Source organism: Hemitrygon akajei, chromosome 4, assembly GCF_048418815.1.
Source record: "Hemitrygon akajei chromosome 4, sHemAka1.3, whole genome shotgun sequence".
Lineage (NCBI taxonomy): Eukaryota > Metazoa > Chordata > Chondrichthyes > Myliobatiformes > Dasyatidae > Hemitrygon > Hemitrygon akajei.
The window spans coordinates 138,286,229-138,303,538 of record NC_133127.1 but is presented as its reverse complement, the minus strand read 5'-3'; the positions used below and the strand labels follow the sequence as shown (position 1 = coordinate 138,303,538).

At 39.7% G+C, this 17,310-nt stretch overlaps 1 protein-coding gene across 6 annotated transcripts in view; it reads right to left on the bottom strand.

Moving 5' to 3' along the window:
• Positions 1 to 17,310, bottom strand: part of LOC140726699 (disks large homolog 2-like) — a 797,667-nt gene that overhangs the window by 538,884 nt on the left and 241,473 nt on the right. For all 6 annotated transcript variants that reach the window (XM_073043428.1, XM_073043429.1, XM_073043430.1 and 3 more), the window contains one exon: positions 14,053 to 14,217. In XM_073043428.1, the coding sequence (XP_072899529.1) occupies positions 14,053 to 14,217 (165 nt within the window). The remainder of the gene's footprint in view (positions 1 to 14,052; positions 14,218 to 17,310) is intronic.

Genomic DNA, 17,310 nt, shown 5'->3' with positions numbered 1-17,310 from the left:
AGAAAAGGGCATGTCCTGGATGGTGAGAGTCCTTCAAAATGAATGCCACCTTATGTGGCAAAGCCATTTGAAGATGTCCTCAATAGTGGGGAGGCTAGCGCCAATGATGGAGATGACTGAGCCTACAACCCTCTGCAGCTTTTTTCAGTCTTAAGCATTCGTACCTCCATACCAGATGCTCTCTACGGCACATTTGTAGGAACTTGTTGGAGCCTTTAGTAACATACCTAATCCCCTCAAACTCCTAATAAAGTACTGCTGCTGGCATGCCTTCTTCATGATTGCATCAATATCTTTGACCCAGAATAGATACTCAGAGGTCTTGAGGCCCAGGAACTTAAAGCAGCTCACCATTTCCTCTGTGGACCGCTTGATTAGGATTGGAGTGTGTTCTTCCAACTTCCACTTCCTGAAGGCCACAATCAATTCCTTGATGTTACCAACAGCAAGTGTAGTGTTGTTGTTGCGACATCACTCAGCCAGCTGATCTATAGATGTCATTTCAGCTGTGCCTAGCCACATATTCATGATTAAAGAGTGAGTAGATGAGCGGGCTAAGAATGCATCCCTGGAGTATGCATGTATTGATTGTCAATGAGGAAGAGATGTTACTTCCGGTCCACACAGATTGTATTCACATGTGAATGCTTAAGTCTAATTTGTGGTAGCATTTGTTCCTCATTTTTAAATTTCTTGTTAGCAAAACAGAAACTAATTGCTTGGGTATATCTATAACAGTTTGGAATGGATTTAAATGATTCGGAATGTAAAGATTTTCAGCATTCTTGAAAGTTATGTTTATTCTGGTTTCCATGAATACATGAATTATACCAAAAAGACACCATAAAACCATCAGACATAGGAGTAGAACTAGGCTATTCCACCCATCGAGTCTGCTCTGCCATCCCATCATGGCTGATCCCGGATCCCATTCAACCTGCCTTCTTGCCATAACCTTTGATGCCCTGACCTATCAGAAAACTATCAATTTTCACTTTAAATATGCCCACGGTCTTGGCCTCTACAGCTGTCTGTGGCAGAGCATTCCACAAATTCATTACTCGCTGACCGAAAAAATTCCTCTTTACCTCTGTTCTAAAGGGTCGCCCCTCAATTTTGAGGCTATACTCTCTAGTTCTGGACACCCCCACCATAGGAAACCTCCTCTCCACATCCATCTTATCCAGTCCTTTCAACATTCAGTAGGTTTCAATGAGATCCTTTCTAATTTCTAATGAGTACAGGCCCAAAGCAATCAAACACTCCTCATATGTTAACTCCTTTATTCCCAGAATCATGTTCGTAAACCTCCTCTGGATTCTCTCCAATGACAACACATCCTTCCTGAGATATGGGGCCCAAAACTGTTGACAGTACTCCAAGTGCAGCCTGACTAATTTCTTATAAAGCCTCAACATTATCATATTGTTTTTATATTGTATTCCCCTTGCCTTCTTTACCATAGACTCCACCTGTAAATTAACCTTTTGGGAGTCTTGCTCGAGGACTCCTAAGTCCCCTTGCACCTTTGATGTTTGGATTTTCTCCCTACTTAGATAATAGTCTGCACTTTTGATCCCTTTATTTAAATGCATTATCATACATTTCCCAACACTGTATTCCATCCTCCACTTTTTTGCCCATTCTTCCAACTTGTCTAAGTCCTTCTTCAATTGCATTGCTTCCTCAGCACTACCTAACTCTATCATCTGCAAACTTTGCCATAAGGCCATCAATTTCGCTATCTAAATCATTGACAATGTGAAACGTAGCTGACCCAATACTGACCCACTGAGGAAGACCACTAGTCAGCCAACCAGAAAAGGCCCCTTTATTCCCACTTACTGCCTCCTGCTTGTCAGCTATTCCTCTAACAATGCCAGTATCTTGCCTATAGTGCCATGGGATTTTATCTTGTTAAGCAGCCTCATGTGTGGCACCTTATTAAATGCCTTCTGAAAATCCAAGTAAATGACATCCACCTCCTCCTTCTATGTCCATCCTGCTTGTTACTTCCTCGAAGAACTCTAGCAGATTTGTCAGGCAAGATTTCTCTTAATAGAAACCATGTTGACTTTGACTTATTTTATCATTAGTCTCCAAGTACCATGAAACCTCATCATTAATAATCAACTTGAACACTTTCCCAACCATTGAGAATAGGCTAACTGGCCTATAATTTCCTTTATTTTGCCTTCCTCCCTTCTTGAAGGGTGGAGTGATATTTGCAATTTTCCAGTCTTCTGGAACCATACCAGAATTAAGAGATTCTTGGGGAAGATTATAACCAAGACATCTGCTATCTCTTCAGCAACCTCTTTCAGAGCTCTGGGATTTAGTCCATCTGATGCAGGTGACTTATCCACCTTAAGACCTTTGAGTTTGCCTGGCACTTTTTCCTTTGTAATAGCAATGGTACTCACTCCTGCTCCCTGACATGCACAGACCTCTACACACTGCTAATGTCTTCCACAGAAAAGACTGATGCAAAGTACTTATTAAGTCCGTCTGCCACTTCTTTGTCCCCCATTACTACTTCACCAGCATAATTTTCCAGTGGTCCAATATCAACTCTCACCTCACTTTTACTCTTTATATAACTGAAAAAACTTTTAGTATCCTGCTTTATATTGCTGGCTAGTTTGCCCTGGTATTCACCTTCTCCCTTCTTATGGCATTTTAGTTGCCTTTTGTTGGAGTTTAAAAACTTCCCATTCATCCAACCCACTCACTTTTGCTACCTTTTATGCTCTTTCCTTGGCTTCTATGCAGTCCTTAACTTCCCTTGTTGACAATGGTTGCCTACCCCTGCCATTTGAGAACAACTTCTTATGTAGGACTTATCTACCCTGCACCTTGTGAACTATTCCCAGAAACGTTAAGGAACCTCAGCTCTGCCATCATCCCCACCAGTATCTCCCTCCGATCCACCTGAGTAAGCTCCTCTCTCATACCTCTGTAATTTCCTTTATTCCATTGTGATACTGATACATTTGAGTTATGCTTCTCCCTCTCAAATTGCAGTATAAATTAAGCACATTATGATCACTATCTTCTAAGGGTTCCTTTACTTTAAGCTCCCTAATAACATCTGGATTATTATGGAACACCCAATCTAAGTTAGCCTTTTCCTGAGTAGGCTCAAGCACAAGCTGCTCTAAAAGCCATCTTGTAGGCATTCAACAAATTCCCTCTCTTGAGATCCAACACCAACTTGATTTTCCCATGAACATTAGTTTATCGTCATCTTACATCTGCTTCAGACAGCATACACAAAACATGATCCTGACCAATAGTCTATAATTCAGTGATGACATGACAGAAAAGGCTGCATCACTGTCCCAAAGCTTTCTTCAATCTTTCTTGTCACAATGCAGTATTTTATCTCTAACTACAGCAGAGAAGAGCTAATCTACAAAATTACTGGGAACTATTCAACCTATGGCAACTACACTCCAGAACAAAGTAACGCAAACCTCAGCAGCCAGGCTGCTTTATGCAGCAAACAGCGGTGGCACAGTTAGTTTAAGTGCTGTCTCACCACACTAAAAACTCCAGTTCAGTCCTGACTTAAGCACTCCTTGTGTATGAAGTTTGTACATTCTCCCCATAGCTATGTAGATTTCTTCACAGTACTTGTTTGTTTCCAATATTCCAAAGACATATAGGTTAACTGGTTAACTGACCACTGCAAAATTGTCTCTAGTACATACAGTCAGTGAGTGGTAGAATCTGGCAGGAGTTCATGGGAATATGGGGAGAATAAAAGATGTAAGACAAGTATGAATGAGTGGCTGCTGGTCAGCACACGCTCAGTGGGACAAAGGGTCTATTTCTATGCACTAATCTCTATAATTATAATCCTTACATATGAGAAAGTGGGTCTCATTCGTAAAGCAGCGGGTTGTTGTTATGTCTCCCACTCGCTGTGAAAATGGGGGACACCTCCCTCTCCCTTGCAAGGGAGACAGCAAACCTGTGGGTTGTCGAAGTCGGATGAAATGTGAGGCCTTTGGGGTAACTTTGGTCTGTGTCCTTGCTATTGTTTAGCACATGCTTGAGCTTGGTGATAGTATCGATGCTCGTTTATTTTTGCTGAGGGATGGAGGGGGATTGTTATTTGCTGCCGCTTACGCGCGGGTGGGGAGAGCCGGGGGGGGGGGGGGGGGGACTTTGGGGTTCTCATGTTTAATTGTCGTTCATTCTTTCGGGGAATTCTCTGTTTTCGTGGATGTTTTGTGAAGAAAAAGCATTACAGGATGTATATTGTATATACTTCTCTGACATTAAACTTGACCTTTGAACAGAAATCCTGCTCCAGCAGACCTCACTGCACATTACCCACTGACAATAAAGATCGATGGTGAGACCATGGGAAACCTGAACCTCTCCTCATATTTAGGGTGTCATCAATATGGCAAATATTGATTATGAATATTACTATTGCCTTCAATGAATCAGCATAGTTTGTAATTAATTAATTAAATTAATTAATTAATTAAAGAAAAGAATATTTGATTTTTAAGAGCTGGCACAAAACTTATGGTCTACCAGGCTACCATGATGATTCAACCAATCTGCCTTCATCCCCCACCCCAATATGCTTTTGAGATCTAGACAATCTATAATAGACAACTAAAAGTCACAAATGCTGTCCCTGTAGAACTGTCCAAATTTACTGGAAGGATAAGTCATCAGTATACTCTCTGATGCCAACATCCATAATGTTAAGGAGCTGGTAACATTCAGTCAGCTTCAGTGGGCAAGCCTTTTTATTTTGATGTCTCACACCAGGTTCCTAAATTAGATATTCATTTCTGAGCTGTCCGAGGAAGAAATTTCCAAATGGAAAGAGAAAAGGATGGAAAGATTCACTCAAAGCTTCCTTGAAAAATAAGCCACTTGCTCATTGACTTTTGGAAATCCTTGGCCCATTACCAAGTAGAAAAGGAGTATTCAGGATGGTATTGAGAATTTCAAATTCATGCATGAGGAACACAGAGAAGACTTGTATAAAAATTAGAAGGAGGATACTAGCTCACCCTTGCCCAATCAATAAGAACATATGGTTCCTGCATTGATCACTTCAGTCACTTCATTACCCACAAATACAGACTGGAAGAAAGTCATTTTCAATGTCCTGTCACTATCTAGGGACAAGGATTTTAAGAACCCAGAAGCATATCAAACAGCAGAAAAAACTAATATAGTCCACGGCGGTGAACCTTTATGTGAGTGTGTGATCAAACTGGCAATAATCTTTTTAAAAAAAATTTCTCATCCCATGGTAATTCTGAGCAGAGATTATCATCAATTAATGAATCAGTAACAATAATAATCAACTTTTTAATGAAAAAGGATGTCCTGTTGCTTATTTACATGTATTCATTGTTTTACTATTCATAAAACTATAACAGAGACAGACTGAAATAAATGAAGCACTTTAGAAAACACATTCAAAAGTTACTAATGTCAATCTTTCAAACAGAACATTTTAAAATATATTATTTCTAAATAGTATTGCTATTGTACATCAGATAGGGTAAGAAATGAGAACATGAAATTATATGATTTGGTGCATATTCCTAGAGATCAAGGAAAGGAAAATAAATGTAGTTCATTCTCAGTCAGACTTTTGTTACTGCACTAACAATGCCAAAGATTTTATATCTGACTTGTATTTGGTTGATTTGAGAGCTATGCATATAGCACTAGTTTCATCAGTAAGTCTACTCCTATAATTAGACATAACCAAGTTCATTACCGAAAACAATGACTCACATGCATATTCATGGAGGTTCTAAACTACATACAGTCTTTATCATTATTTTCACTAAATATCCTGTGATCATTCACAAATAAAAATTAAAAATATAAGCAGAGCAAAGCTAATGTCAACTGGCCCAATCGTTTACTAGACAAATACTGATGAGTACACTAAATACTGCTGTGTACTGATGTGATGCAAGGGTTTCAATATGTATCATCCAAAATTCTCACAACTGTCTCGGTGGCACCAAGTTGGCGTGAGATTTTTCCTGTATAAAGTTCTCACTGCTCTCAGATTGTAAACAAATCATCTACAACGTTACTTGGCAGAGAAGATAATCACTGTGCAACCTTTGTTATGGGTAGAATTTACAGAATCAAGGGGGTGGCACTGCGTACCACATGCCATCTTGTGTACCATAGGCTCACTGGCTCTGAAATCCCGCTAGTATCTGTCCCACCTTTCTATGTGACAATAACACATTCTTTGCCTCAAGTTCACTTTTCCCCATCTAATCTCATGTTCTCCAATTTACAGCATCCAAATATCCATCAGACTGAGCCATATCCATATGTGACGACTGGGCATCAGTAATTCTTTGAGGTTGAGTAAAGACTTACTATCTTCAGATTATGAGATTTCTCATTTCAGCTTCTAAAAGACTGACCCTTTGTGCCAACCTTTTGGATTGAAACATGATTTAACCCAATTTAGAAGTGGCCGGGTCGAGGGAAGTGCCTGGTGTGAAAAATGCTAGTCTTTGGCTTGAGAGTCTTCGGTGAGGAGACTACGCCAGGCACAATTGCAGAGGGTGAAGACATGATCGCTAAGCTGATTCAGTGTGCTAGGTGCATGATGTGGGAGGTCAGGGATGCTGATGGTGCCCCCGGATGCTACAGCTGTGGAAAGTGTGTCCAGATTCAGCTTCTGAAGGAGCACGTTGCAGCACTGAAGAAAGAACTGGATGACCTCAGGTTTATCCACGAAAACGAGAGACAGGACCTACAGTGAGGTCGTTACACCGAGGATACTGGAAGAGAGAAAGGGGGCGATGATGAGGAAGGAAAGGATGCTTGAAGTACAGGAGAGCCCAGGGGATGTACCTCTCGTAAACAGGTTCACCTTCTTGGAAGCTGTCAGGACAGAAGATACTGCCAGTCTGAGAGGCAGACAGGTCTGCGAGCCGAAAATTGGTGCAGAAGCAGAGCCGAGGAGTCAGACATCAGGAAGAGCCGTGGTAGTAGGGGACTCCATAGTAAGAGGTATGGAAAGGGGTTTCTGCGGTAACAGGCAAGATTTAAGGATAATGTGGTGCTAGGATCCAGGACATCACGGACCGATTGCAGGAAATCCTCAACAGTGAAGGTGAACAGCCGGAAGTGGTAGTGCATGTCGGCACAAATGACATCGGGAAGAAGAGGAAGGACATTCTGCAGCGGGACTTCAGAGAACTCGGAAGAAGGCTGAAAAGCAGGACTTCCAGGGTGGTTATTTCTGGTTTGCTTCCAGTTCCTCGTGCTGGAGAGGGCAGGAACAGGGAGATAATGGATCTGAATGTGTGGCTGAGGAACTGGTGCAGGAAGCAAAGATTTACATTCTTGGACCACTGGGATTTGTTTTGGAGTAGGGATGAATTGTACAAAAGGGATGGGTTGCACCTTAATAGGCGGGGGACCAGCATTCTGGCAGACAGGTTTGCCACTGCAACACGGATGTGTTTAAACTAAGTAGTGGGGGGGAGGGGATGAACTGGAAATATAAGGATGGAGTTAAAGGGAAAGTGAAAATAAGAAAAGTTAAAAAGGACAACAGAATCAACGGAGTAGAAAGCTCAAGAAGAGATCATACCGTATGGCCAAGTGAAATAGGAATTGATATGAAAGGAGAGGGGAGTACCGAATTAAAAGTGTTATATATGAATGCATGAAGTATAAGGAATTAAGTAGATGAGCTTGAGGCTCAGTTGGAAATTGGCAAGTACGATGTTGTGGGAATAACTGAGACATGGCTCCAAGCAGACAGGGCCTGGGAAACGAATATTCAAGGATCGACAAAGTACAGATTGACTGGCAGAGGGGGTGGGGTTGTTCTGTTGGTGAGGAATGATATTCAGTCCCTTGCGAGGGGGGACATAGAATCTGGGGATGTAGAGTCAGTATGGATAGAACTGAGAAATTCTAAGGGTAGAGACCCTAATGGAAGTTATCTACAGGCCGCCAAACAGCAGTCTGGATGTAGGGCGTAAGTTGAATGAAGAGTTAAAATTGACATGTCGCAAAGGTAATGATGCAGTTGTCATGGGGGATTTCAACATGCAGGTAGACTGGGAGAATCAGAATGGTACTGGACCCCAAGAAAGGGAGTTTGTGGAGTGCCTCCGAGATGGATTCTTAGAACAGCTTGTACTGGAGCCTACCAGGGAGAAGGCAATTCTAGATTTAGTGTTGCGCAATGAACCGGATTTGATCAGGGACCTCGAGGTAAAGGAACCATTAGGAGACAGTGACCATAATATGATATGTTTTAACCTACAATTTGAGAAGAAGAAGGGAAAATCGGATGTGTCAGTATTACAGTTGAACAAAGGGAACTATGGAGCTATGAGGGAGGAGCTGGCCAAAGTTCAATGGAACAATACCCTAGCAGGGAAGACAGTGGAACAAAAATGGCAGGTACTTCTGAGAATAATGCAGAAGGTGCAGGATCGGTTCATTCCAAAGAGGAAGAAAGATCCTAAGGGGAGTAAGGGGTGGCCGTGGCTGACGAGGGAAGTAAAGGGCAGTATAAAAATAAAAGAGAAGTATAACATAGCAAAGATGAGCGGGAAACCGGAGGACTGGGAAGCTTTTAAAGAGCAACAGAAGATAACAAAAAAGGCAATACGCCAAGAAAAAATGAGGTACAAAGGTAAACTAGCCAAGAATATAAAGGAGGATAGTAAAAGCTTCTTTAGGTATGTGAATAGCAAAAAAATAGTTAAGACCAGAATTGGGCCATTGAAGACAGAAACGGGTAAATTTATTATGGGGAACAAGGAAATGGCAGATGAGTTGAACAGGTACTTTGGATCTGTCTTCACTAGGGAAGACACAAACAATCTCCCAGATGTAATAGTGGCCAAAGGAACTAGGGTAAAGGATGAACTGAAGGAAATTTATATTAGGCAAGAAACGGTGTTGGATAGACTGTTGAGTCTGAAGGCTGATAAGTCCCCGGGATCTGATGGTCTGCATCCCAGGGTACTTAAAGAGGTGGCTCTAGAAATCGTGGATGCATTGGTAATCATTTTCCAATGTTCTATAGATTCAGGAACAGTTCCTGCTGATTGGAGGGTGGCTAATGTTGTCCCACTTTTCAAGAAAGGAGGGAGAGAGAAAACAGAGAATTATAGACCTGTTAGCCTGACGTCAGTGGTGGGAAAGATGCTGGAGTCAATTATAAAAGAGGAAATTACGACACATTTGGATAGCAGTAGAAGGATCAGTCCGAGTCAGCATGGATTTATGAACGGAAAATCATGCTTGACTAATCTTCTGGAGTTTTTTGAGGATGTAACTCTGAAAATGGACAAGGGAGAGCCAGTGGATGTAGTGTGGATCAGAAAGCTTTTGATAAAATCCCACATAGGAGATTAGTGGGCAAAATTAGGGCACATGGTATTGTGGGCAGAGTACCGACATGGATTGAAAATTGGCTGGCTGACAGGAAACAAAGAGTAGTGATTAACGGGTCCCTTTCAGAATGGCAGGCTGTGACCAGAGGGGTACCGTAAGGTTTGGTGCTGGGACCGCAGCTATTTACAATATACATTAATGATTTAGATGAAGGGATTAAAAGTAACATTAGCAAATTTGCTGATGACACAAAGCTGGGTGGCAGTGTGTAATGTCAGGAGGATGTTATGAGAATGCAGGGTGACTTGGACAGGTTGGGTGAGTAGGGAAATGTATGGCAGATGCAGTTTATTGTGGATAAATGTGAGGTTATCCACTTTGGTGGCAAGAACAGGAAGGCAGATTACTATCTAAATGGAGTCAAGTTAGGAAAAGGGGAAGTACAACGAGATCTAGGTGTTCTTGTACATCAGTCAATGAAAGCAAGCATGCAGGTACAGCAGGCAGTGAAGAAAGCTAATGGCATGCTGGCTTTTATAACAAGAGGAATTGAGTATAGGAGTAAAGAGGTCCTTCTGCAGCTGTACGGGGCCCTGGTGAGACCACACCTGGAGTATTGTGTGCAAATTTGAGGAAGGACATTCTTGCTATTGAGGGAGTGCAGCGTAGGTTCACAAGGTTAATTCCCGGAATGGCGGGACTGTCATATGTTGAAAAATTGGAGCGACTGGGCTTGTATACACTGGAATTTAGAAGGATGAGAGGGGATCTGATTGAAACATATAAGATTATTAAGGGATTGGACACACTGGAGGCAGTGAGCATGTTCCCGCTGATGGGTGAGTCCAGAACTAGAGGCCACAGTTTAAGAATAAGGGGTAGGCCATTTAGAACAGAGATGCGGAAAAATTTTTTCACCCAGAGAGTGGTGGATATGTGGAATGCTCTGCCCCAGAAGGCAGTGGAGGCCAAGTCTCTGGATGCATTCAAGAGAGAGTTAGATAGAGCTCTTATAGATAGTGGGGTCAAGGGATATGGAGAGAGGGCAGGAACAGGGTACTGATTGTGTATGATCAGCCATGATCACAGAGAATGGCGGTGCTGGCTAGAAGGGCCGAATGGCCTACTCCTGCACCTACTGTCTATTGTCTTAGATCCTTTACTCCTCTTTTCCCCTTTCAAAAATAATTCTCACTACATACAGTACCTTGCAAAAACTCTTAGGCACGTGTATATAGCTAGAGTATTATATTATTTTATATATATATAATTTTATATATTGCACTGCACTGCTGCCATAAAAAAGACAAATTTCATGACATATGTGAGTGATGATAAACCTGATTCTGATATTGTGGACTAAGAGCAGGAACGGGGTAGGGAGAGGGGAATCATGGTTGGAAAGAGGGGACAAGAGGGGAGGGAGCAAGAAACACCACAGAGACATTCTGTAATTATCAATAAATTAATTGTCTGGAGTCAAATGACCTTGCCTGGTGTCTTAGGGCTGAGTGTGTCTGCACCCGCACCACCCCCTGCTCCTGGCACTTCTACTCTGCCACCTGTCCCACATCCCTCCCATGGCATTCCACCTTTGCCATTCCCAACATCCTTTGGCTCTGCCAGATATACAAACTCTCACTCCGCTCCACATTGACAAATACAGTACCATGCAAAACTCTTAGGCACCTTAGCTATATCTCCCACACATTAAAATCCCACATTTTGCACTCCACCCAAGTAATATTCACCGGAAGTGGATTCCATCCTTCTTCCTATAGTTTATGCTTTTAGGAATTTAGTATTCCAAAATTTGTAATGGAATTTTTTTTCCCCTCTTTCCAAGAAAAAAGGAAACCAACCACAATTCTTAATATGTGAATCTCTTCTACCTGACCAGCTTTAATATGGAAGTAGAGGACACATGAAACTTCAAGAGTGTCTGTGATATAGGAACTTGGCAACATTCAAGTGCAATATCAGATTAGCACCAAGTACCATGAATACCTGTGAAAGGTAAACTTCTGATAACATATGAATTAGGAGCGGGAGTAGGCTACTTCGATCCTTGAGCTTGATCCTCCATTTAATACAATCATGGCTATTTTAATTGTACTCACAACTTCTCAATTCCATCTACCCATGATAACATTTCATTCCTTTGTTTATCAAGAGTATATTTGCCTCTCTTCAGAATATTTAAAATCTTTGCTCATACAACCCTTTGAAAAGATAGCTGTAAATATAACTCAGAGTTATATCATTTTTGTCTTCAATAGGTGACACCTTACTTTTAAACAGTGACCTCCAAGCTCTTGATTCTCCCACAATAGGAAACACATTAATGCTGTTGAAATGCAAAAGAGTCTTTTGTTTCAATCAAGACTGTTTCATTTATCTGAACTCTGAATAATACAAACTCGACCGGTCTAACTTTTCATCATAATACAACCTGACACTTCAGAAGTTAGCTTTGAAATCCTATTTAAATTGCCTCCAATACACTCAACATCTTCTCTTAGATTTGGGAAGCTACGTAATTGTGGTTTCCTCAATGCCCTATAGAAGAATACATAACTTTACTAATGTTGCAATAAATTCTGCTAGCAATAGAAAGTAGAATTATTTTAGTAACTTGTGCATTTTGTAAATGATGCGCTAGGACATTCAGTTCCCTACATAAATCAGAGCTTTATAATCTTTCACCATTTGCATCTTATTTTATTTTTCATTACATTCTGACGATTTCACATTTCAGCACATTATAAGACCACAGAACCATATTATATAGAGGCAGAATAAGGCCATTTGCCCCATCAACTCTGCTCCACCATTTCATCATAGCTGATTAATGTTCTTCTCAGTCCCAATCTCCTGCCTTCTCTCCATGTCCCTTCATGCCCTGACCAATCAAGAATCTATCAACCCCTGCCTTAAATATACATAAAGACTTGGCCTCCACAACTGCCTATGGCAAAGAATTCCACAGAATTATACTGAGTTAATCTGGCTATATCACTTTATAGCCTCCTTAAGTCCTCACCATAACTTACATTCCAACCAGTTTTTGTGCTATCAACAAATTTAGCCACCATATCATTGGTGTTAGTAAAAATAAATGTTGAGGCTCTGTACTGAACAGCATTGCATTATATCCTGCCAACCAGAAAAAGAAAAAAATTATGCCTACATTTTGTTTCCTGTTAGCTAGTCAATCTTCCAGCTACATGAGCAAGGATGAGCATTTCTGAGGCACTGCCTTCTCCAATATATCTGCTGTGTGTTATTCTGGCATTATTCTTGGTCACTCTTCTGCTTTTAATTCGTCCTCATTAAACTCTTCACCAAAGGTAATTTCCATACTCCTATATAATCCACAACTGTTAAAAACTTAGCTTGGTATTCATCAATGACCATAATAAAATGTTACTCTCTCTAATCATTTTCGACTAACAAGCCCAACTACAGCACCAAACCAAAGCTAAAAATAAAATTGTACTATAATTACATTGCGTGTGTAAATGTGAGGTTGTTTTTAAATATGTTAATACAAGTTACACAAAAGAACTGTAGAGTAACTCACATTGGTTCAGCATCTTTCTAGTGTCACCACATCATGGAATTAAATTTGAACAGTTTGCACTGCACTTCAGGAGTGTAATAATAATTAGTAAAAAGCTAATGACAGAACAAAATGGTTATTACCTATTACTGACAGTTGAAACACTGTATAATTCAAATTTAATTATTTAGCAGTTTCTAATACTGTTCTCTTCAAATTATTAAATATGAATTTCTAGGTAATTCAATTTTTTCGCGTATGAAATAAATTTAAATAAGTAATACAACATTTTGTCAAGCTATTAGCTATTGGGTTTGAGTAAGGCAAAGTATGTACAGTATTCTGCTTAATGCAAGTTTATTTGCACTTTTCCAGAACACAAAGTAATATCAAATTAATAATATTTTTAACTTCTGTTTTATTTTAATGGTTTAACTATAATATTTATTCATCTATTTTCTCTGAAAAATATTTAAAATCTTTTTTTTGTTCTTGTTCCAGCCCCCTCACTCTGCAAAATATAGTGTTAATTATTTCAATTTACACTCGTCTCTCACAGGCACAGCAGCGCTTTAATTTTAATCAGCAATGCTGCAGCTTTCCCATTCCCCAGCTGCCTAAGTGTAAAAGATGCCATAGATAGTGATGTAAAGTATACTTCTGATCTTTAAAACATGTAAAATGTAGATTACATCTATTAGATAATGGGTGGTTACTGTAATCTTGGGCATCAGAGAGTAGCAGATTACCAGAACATCATTGATGGTAATTTTTTTTTAAAAAAGGTAAAGCATTATTGGAAAACAAAGTGTGGCCAAATTAAACAGCAAAATTAATAATGCATAGTTTATCTGTATGAAAAAGGTGAATTACATATAATGCAGCAACATTCTTCATTACAAGTTAACACATTACAATCCATATATTATTGCTGAAGTAACCTCATGACTTTGTAAACAAAATGGTAGAGACAAGCAAATGTTCAATTTGTTTTGACAATATTTATGTCTGACCAAAGAATTCCACACATATTAAGCAGTTTTTGCATGATGACATCATTTATTATTGCTGATTCTTAAATATATACTAATTATAGGTGAACTAACCTTTAATGGAGAAATATGAGAATGTGATACATATCCAAGGATGTTTTCAATCTGCGATAAATTCTTCTCAGAAACATGAACAAGCTCGGGACCTTTGACATCATTGGTTAGACGTGGTAAGCTAAAATCATTTGGCAATGAATCCTCATCTTCATAATGATATTTCTAAACAAAGACAACAGAATATAAATAAGTAAGATGAATAAAGATAGCAGTGGAATTGACATACATACAGTTTTAATAATTTAGATACAATAGCTTCTGCTTTATTCCATGCTCCAACACACCTCCATACAATTTCTTCAAACCTCACACAATTTTTACTCTTACATATATCCTAACTCCATATCTCTGCCTCCTGCTCTTTCTCAGGCATTATACAGAAACGCAGGGAAGCATGAATATTGCTAATTTGAGTGTAAAATGAATGTCTGTAATAACGAAATGGGACTGTCTTTAGTGCTTCCACAAGCAACTGATTCACAATACTTCCCAGTAATAAGTGACAAAAATGAAAAGCTAACATCAATGAAAGAAAACGAAAAGTGCAGTTGCATGAAAATTGTATCTGTTGTTTTCAGGATAAAGTTAGTCTTATGAACAAAGATGAAATCAGGTAGATTGATAAGTAACTACAAAGAGCATGGAGACTTATCTATATTGTATGCATTCATACAAATTACTTGTGGTCAAAATTAGAGTTTTTAGACTGCATATTTGCTGTTCAACTGTGTGTATCTCCAAACATGTACAAGTATGCCAAAGTTTAAGTGTAATTCTCCTTTCCATAAAAGTCAAAATGTCATTGGCCTTTATTGAAATAGGCTATTCACTTGACAAATGCTCAATTTTCTAGCACAACAATGAATTATGACTCCACTTTTGATTTCAAAGGATTTTCAAAATTTCCTTTCATGAATGAAAGTGGGCTTCTCCCCACAGCTGATGCAGGCCCAGAAATAGATATAATTGACATACAAGGTGTTTCCATCTTCAATTTTCTTTCAATATGCCCACAGGAAGACAAAAGGAGGGAGATTTCAAAAATAATTGGCAAAGTAGTCAATATGGGAATTCTTGGAACACTCACAAATACATAACGACAACCAAGATACTAACATCTCATTCTCTTTTGCAGAATAATCTTTAGGCCTTCTCATTACCAGTTATAGTTGGGGACCCAAATGTCAAAAAGGATTGCCATAGTTTTTCTGTTTCGAATAAACTAAGATAAATCCCAATTTGACTTGGTGTGTGTCAGAAATGCACATCAACTATGAAAATAACTCAGTGTAAAAAAAGTTGAATCATTCTGTAATGTTATCTTTTCTCCATAAAGTTGTCCTTTACACACAAATAAATAGTTCTAAATAATGGAAAAGACACAGTAAATATCCCAATGTAATATACATTTATTATAAAAATGGAACCAGCATGCAAATTACAGCTGAAATCACAGAGTCATGTGATAAATGTAAAAGAGGCATTATGCTGAAACTATATTACCTCTTTTCTGTGTACTCAGGTTATATTATTTATCCATCTTGCAATTACTCAGTGAAAAAGTAATCAAATTACAGTAAGTCTAAGATGGATTAGAAATATTACACCTTTGAAATTCTAATAAATAAACAACTCTGCAAGTTTAGACAAAGGTCTTCTAACTCAACTCAAAAGGTTAGAGGCTTTCTGTCAAGTAGGTAACTTGGCTATCCAGATCTCATCTATCTGTTTTACATCCATTTATTACACTAGAAATATCTAACAGGTCTAGAAACCTGCAATCTTCTTTCCACATTCTCCATCTCAACACATCTTAACATTCAAGTTACATTAAAAAAAAAGAACTTACTGCTTGGCCCCTCATGCTTGTTCTGCTAATCAAGAAGATTGTAATCATCTCTATCTGATTTTATCAAGGACTTGGAAGGTTTAGTCACTTGGCTTACAAGATTTTGTAGTAAACTGGATTCAATATTGGCTTTGCAGGTCAAGCATAAGGAGTAGTAGTAGATGGTTGCCTCTCTGATTAGAAGCCTGCAACTAGTGGTGTAACAAATGGATTGTTGCTTGGTCTGATGTTGTTTGCCATCTATATCAATGATCTGGATGATAAGTGGGAAACTAGATCAGCAAACTTGCAGATGACACCAATATTTGGGCCATTATGGACTGAGAGGAAGGCTATCAAAGTTTGCGGAGAGATCTGGACCAATTGGAAAAATGGGTTGAGAAAGGGAAGACGGAATTTAATGTAGGCAAATGTGAGGTGTTGCACCTTGGGAGAACAACCAGGGTAAGACTTGCACAGTGGATGATAGGGCACTGAAGAGTGAGGTATAACTATTGGACCTGGGAATACAAGCCCATAATTCCTTGTTGTTTGCATCATAGGTAGATAGGGCCGTAAAGAGAGTCCAGCTGGGTAGCCTCCAACCTGATGGCATGAACATCCATTTCTCGAACTTCCAGTAATGACCCCCCACTCCCATCATCTTTTCCATCTCTCACCTTATCTTCTTGCCTGCCCATTGCCTCCCTCTGGTGCTCCTCCCCTTTTTCTTTCTTCCATGGCATTCTGCCGTCTCATATTAGATTCTCTCTTCTTCAATTCTGAATCTCCTTCACCAATCAACATCCCAGCTCTTTACTTCACCCCGCCACACTCCCGGTTTCACCTATCACCCTGTGCTTCTCCTTCTCCTCCACCCACCTTCTAACTCTGACTTTTCATCTTTTTTTTCCAGTCCTGCTGAAGAGTCTTGGCCCAAAACGTTTACTACACTCTCCTCCATAGATGCTGCCTGGTCTGCTGATTTCCTGCAGCACTTTGTGTGTGTTGCTTGGATTTCCAGCATCTACAGATTTTCTCTTGTGTGTAATTGGACATGTGTGACAACAAGGTTTCTCTCCAAGATGAGCTCAATGCCTTTTATGCTCACTTTGACCAACAGAACATGGGAGCACCATCACGAATATCCATAGCCCCCAACAAACCTATGATTTCAGTTTCTAAGGTTCCACTCCAAACTGCCTACCAACACAACAAATCTAGAGCAAATGCCATTACATTGACTCTTCACTCAATCCTGAAACATTTGGACAGTAAAGATGGATACATTAGGATGTTCTTGATTGACTGCAGCTCTACATTCAGCACTATCATCCCATCAAAGCTAATCAATAAGATCCAAGACATTAGCCTCAATACTCCATCGTGCAAATGTATACTCACTTTCCTCACTTGCAAACCCCAGA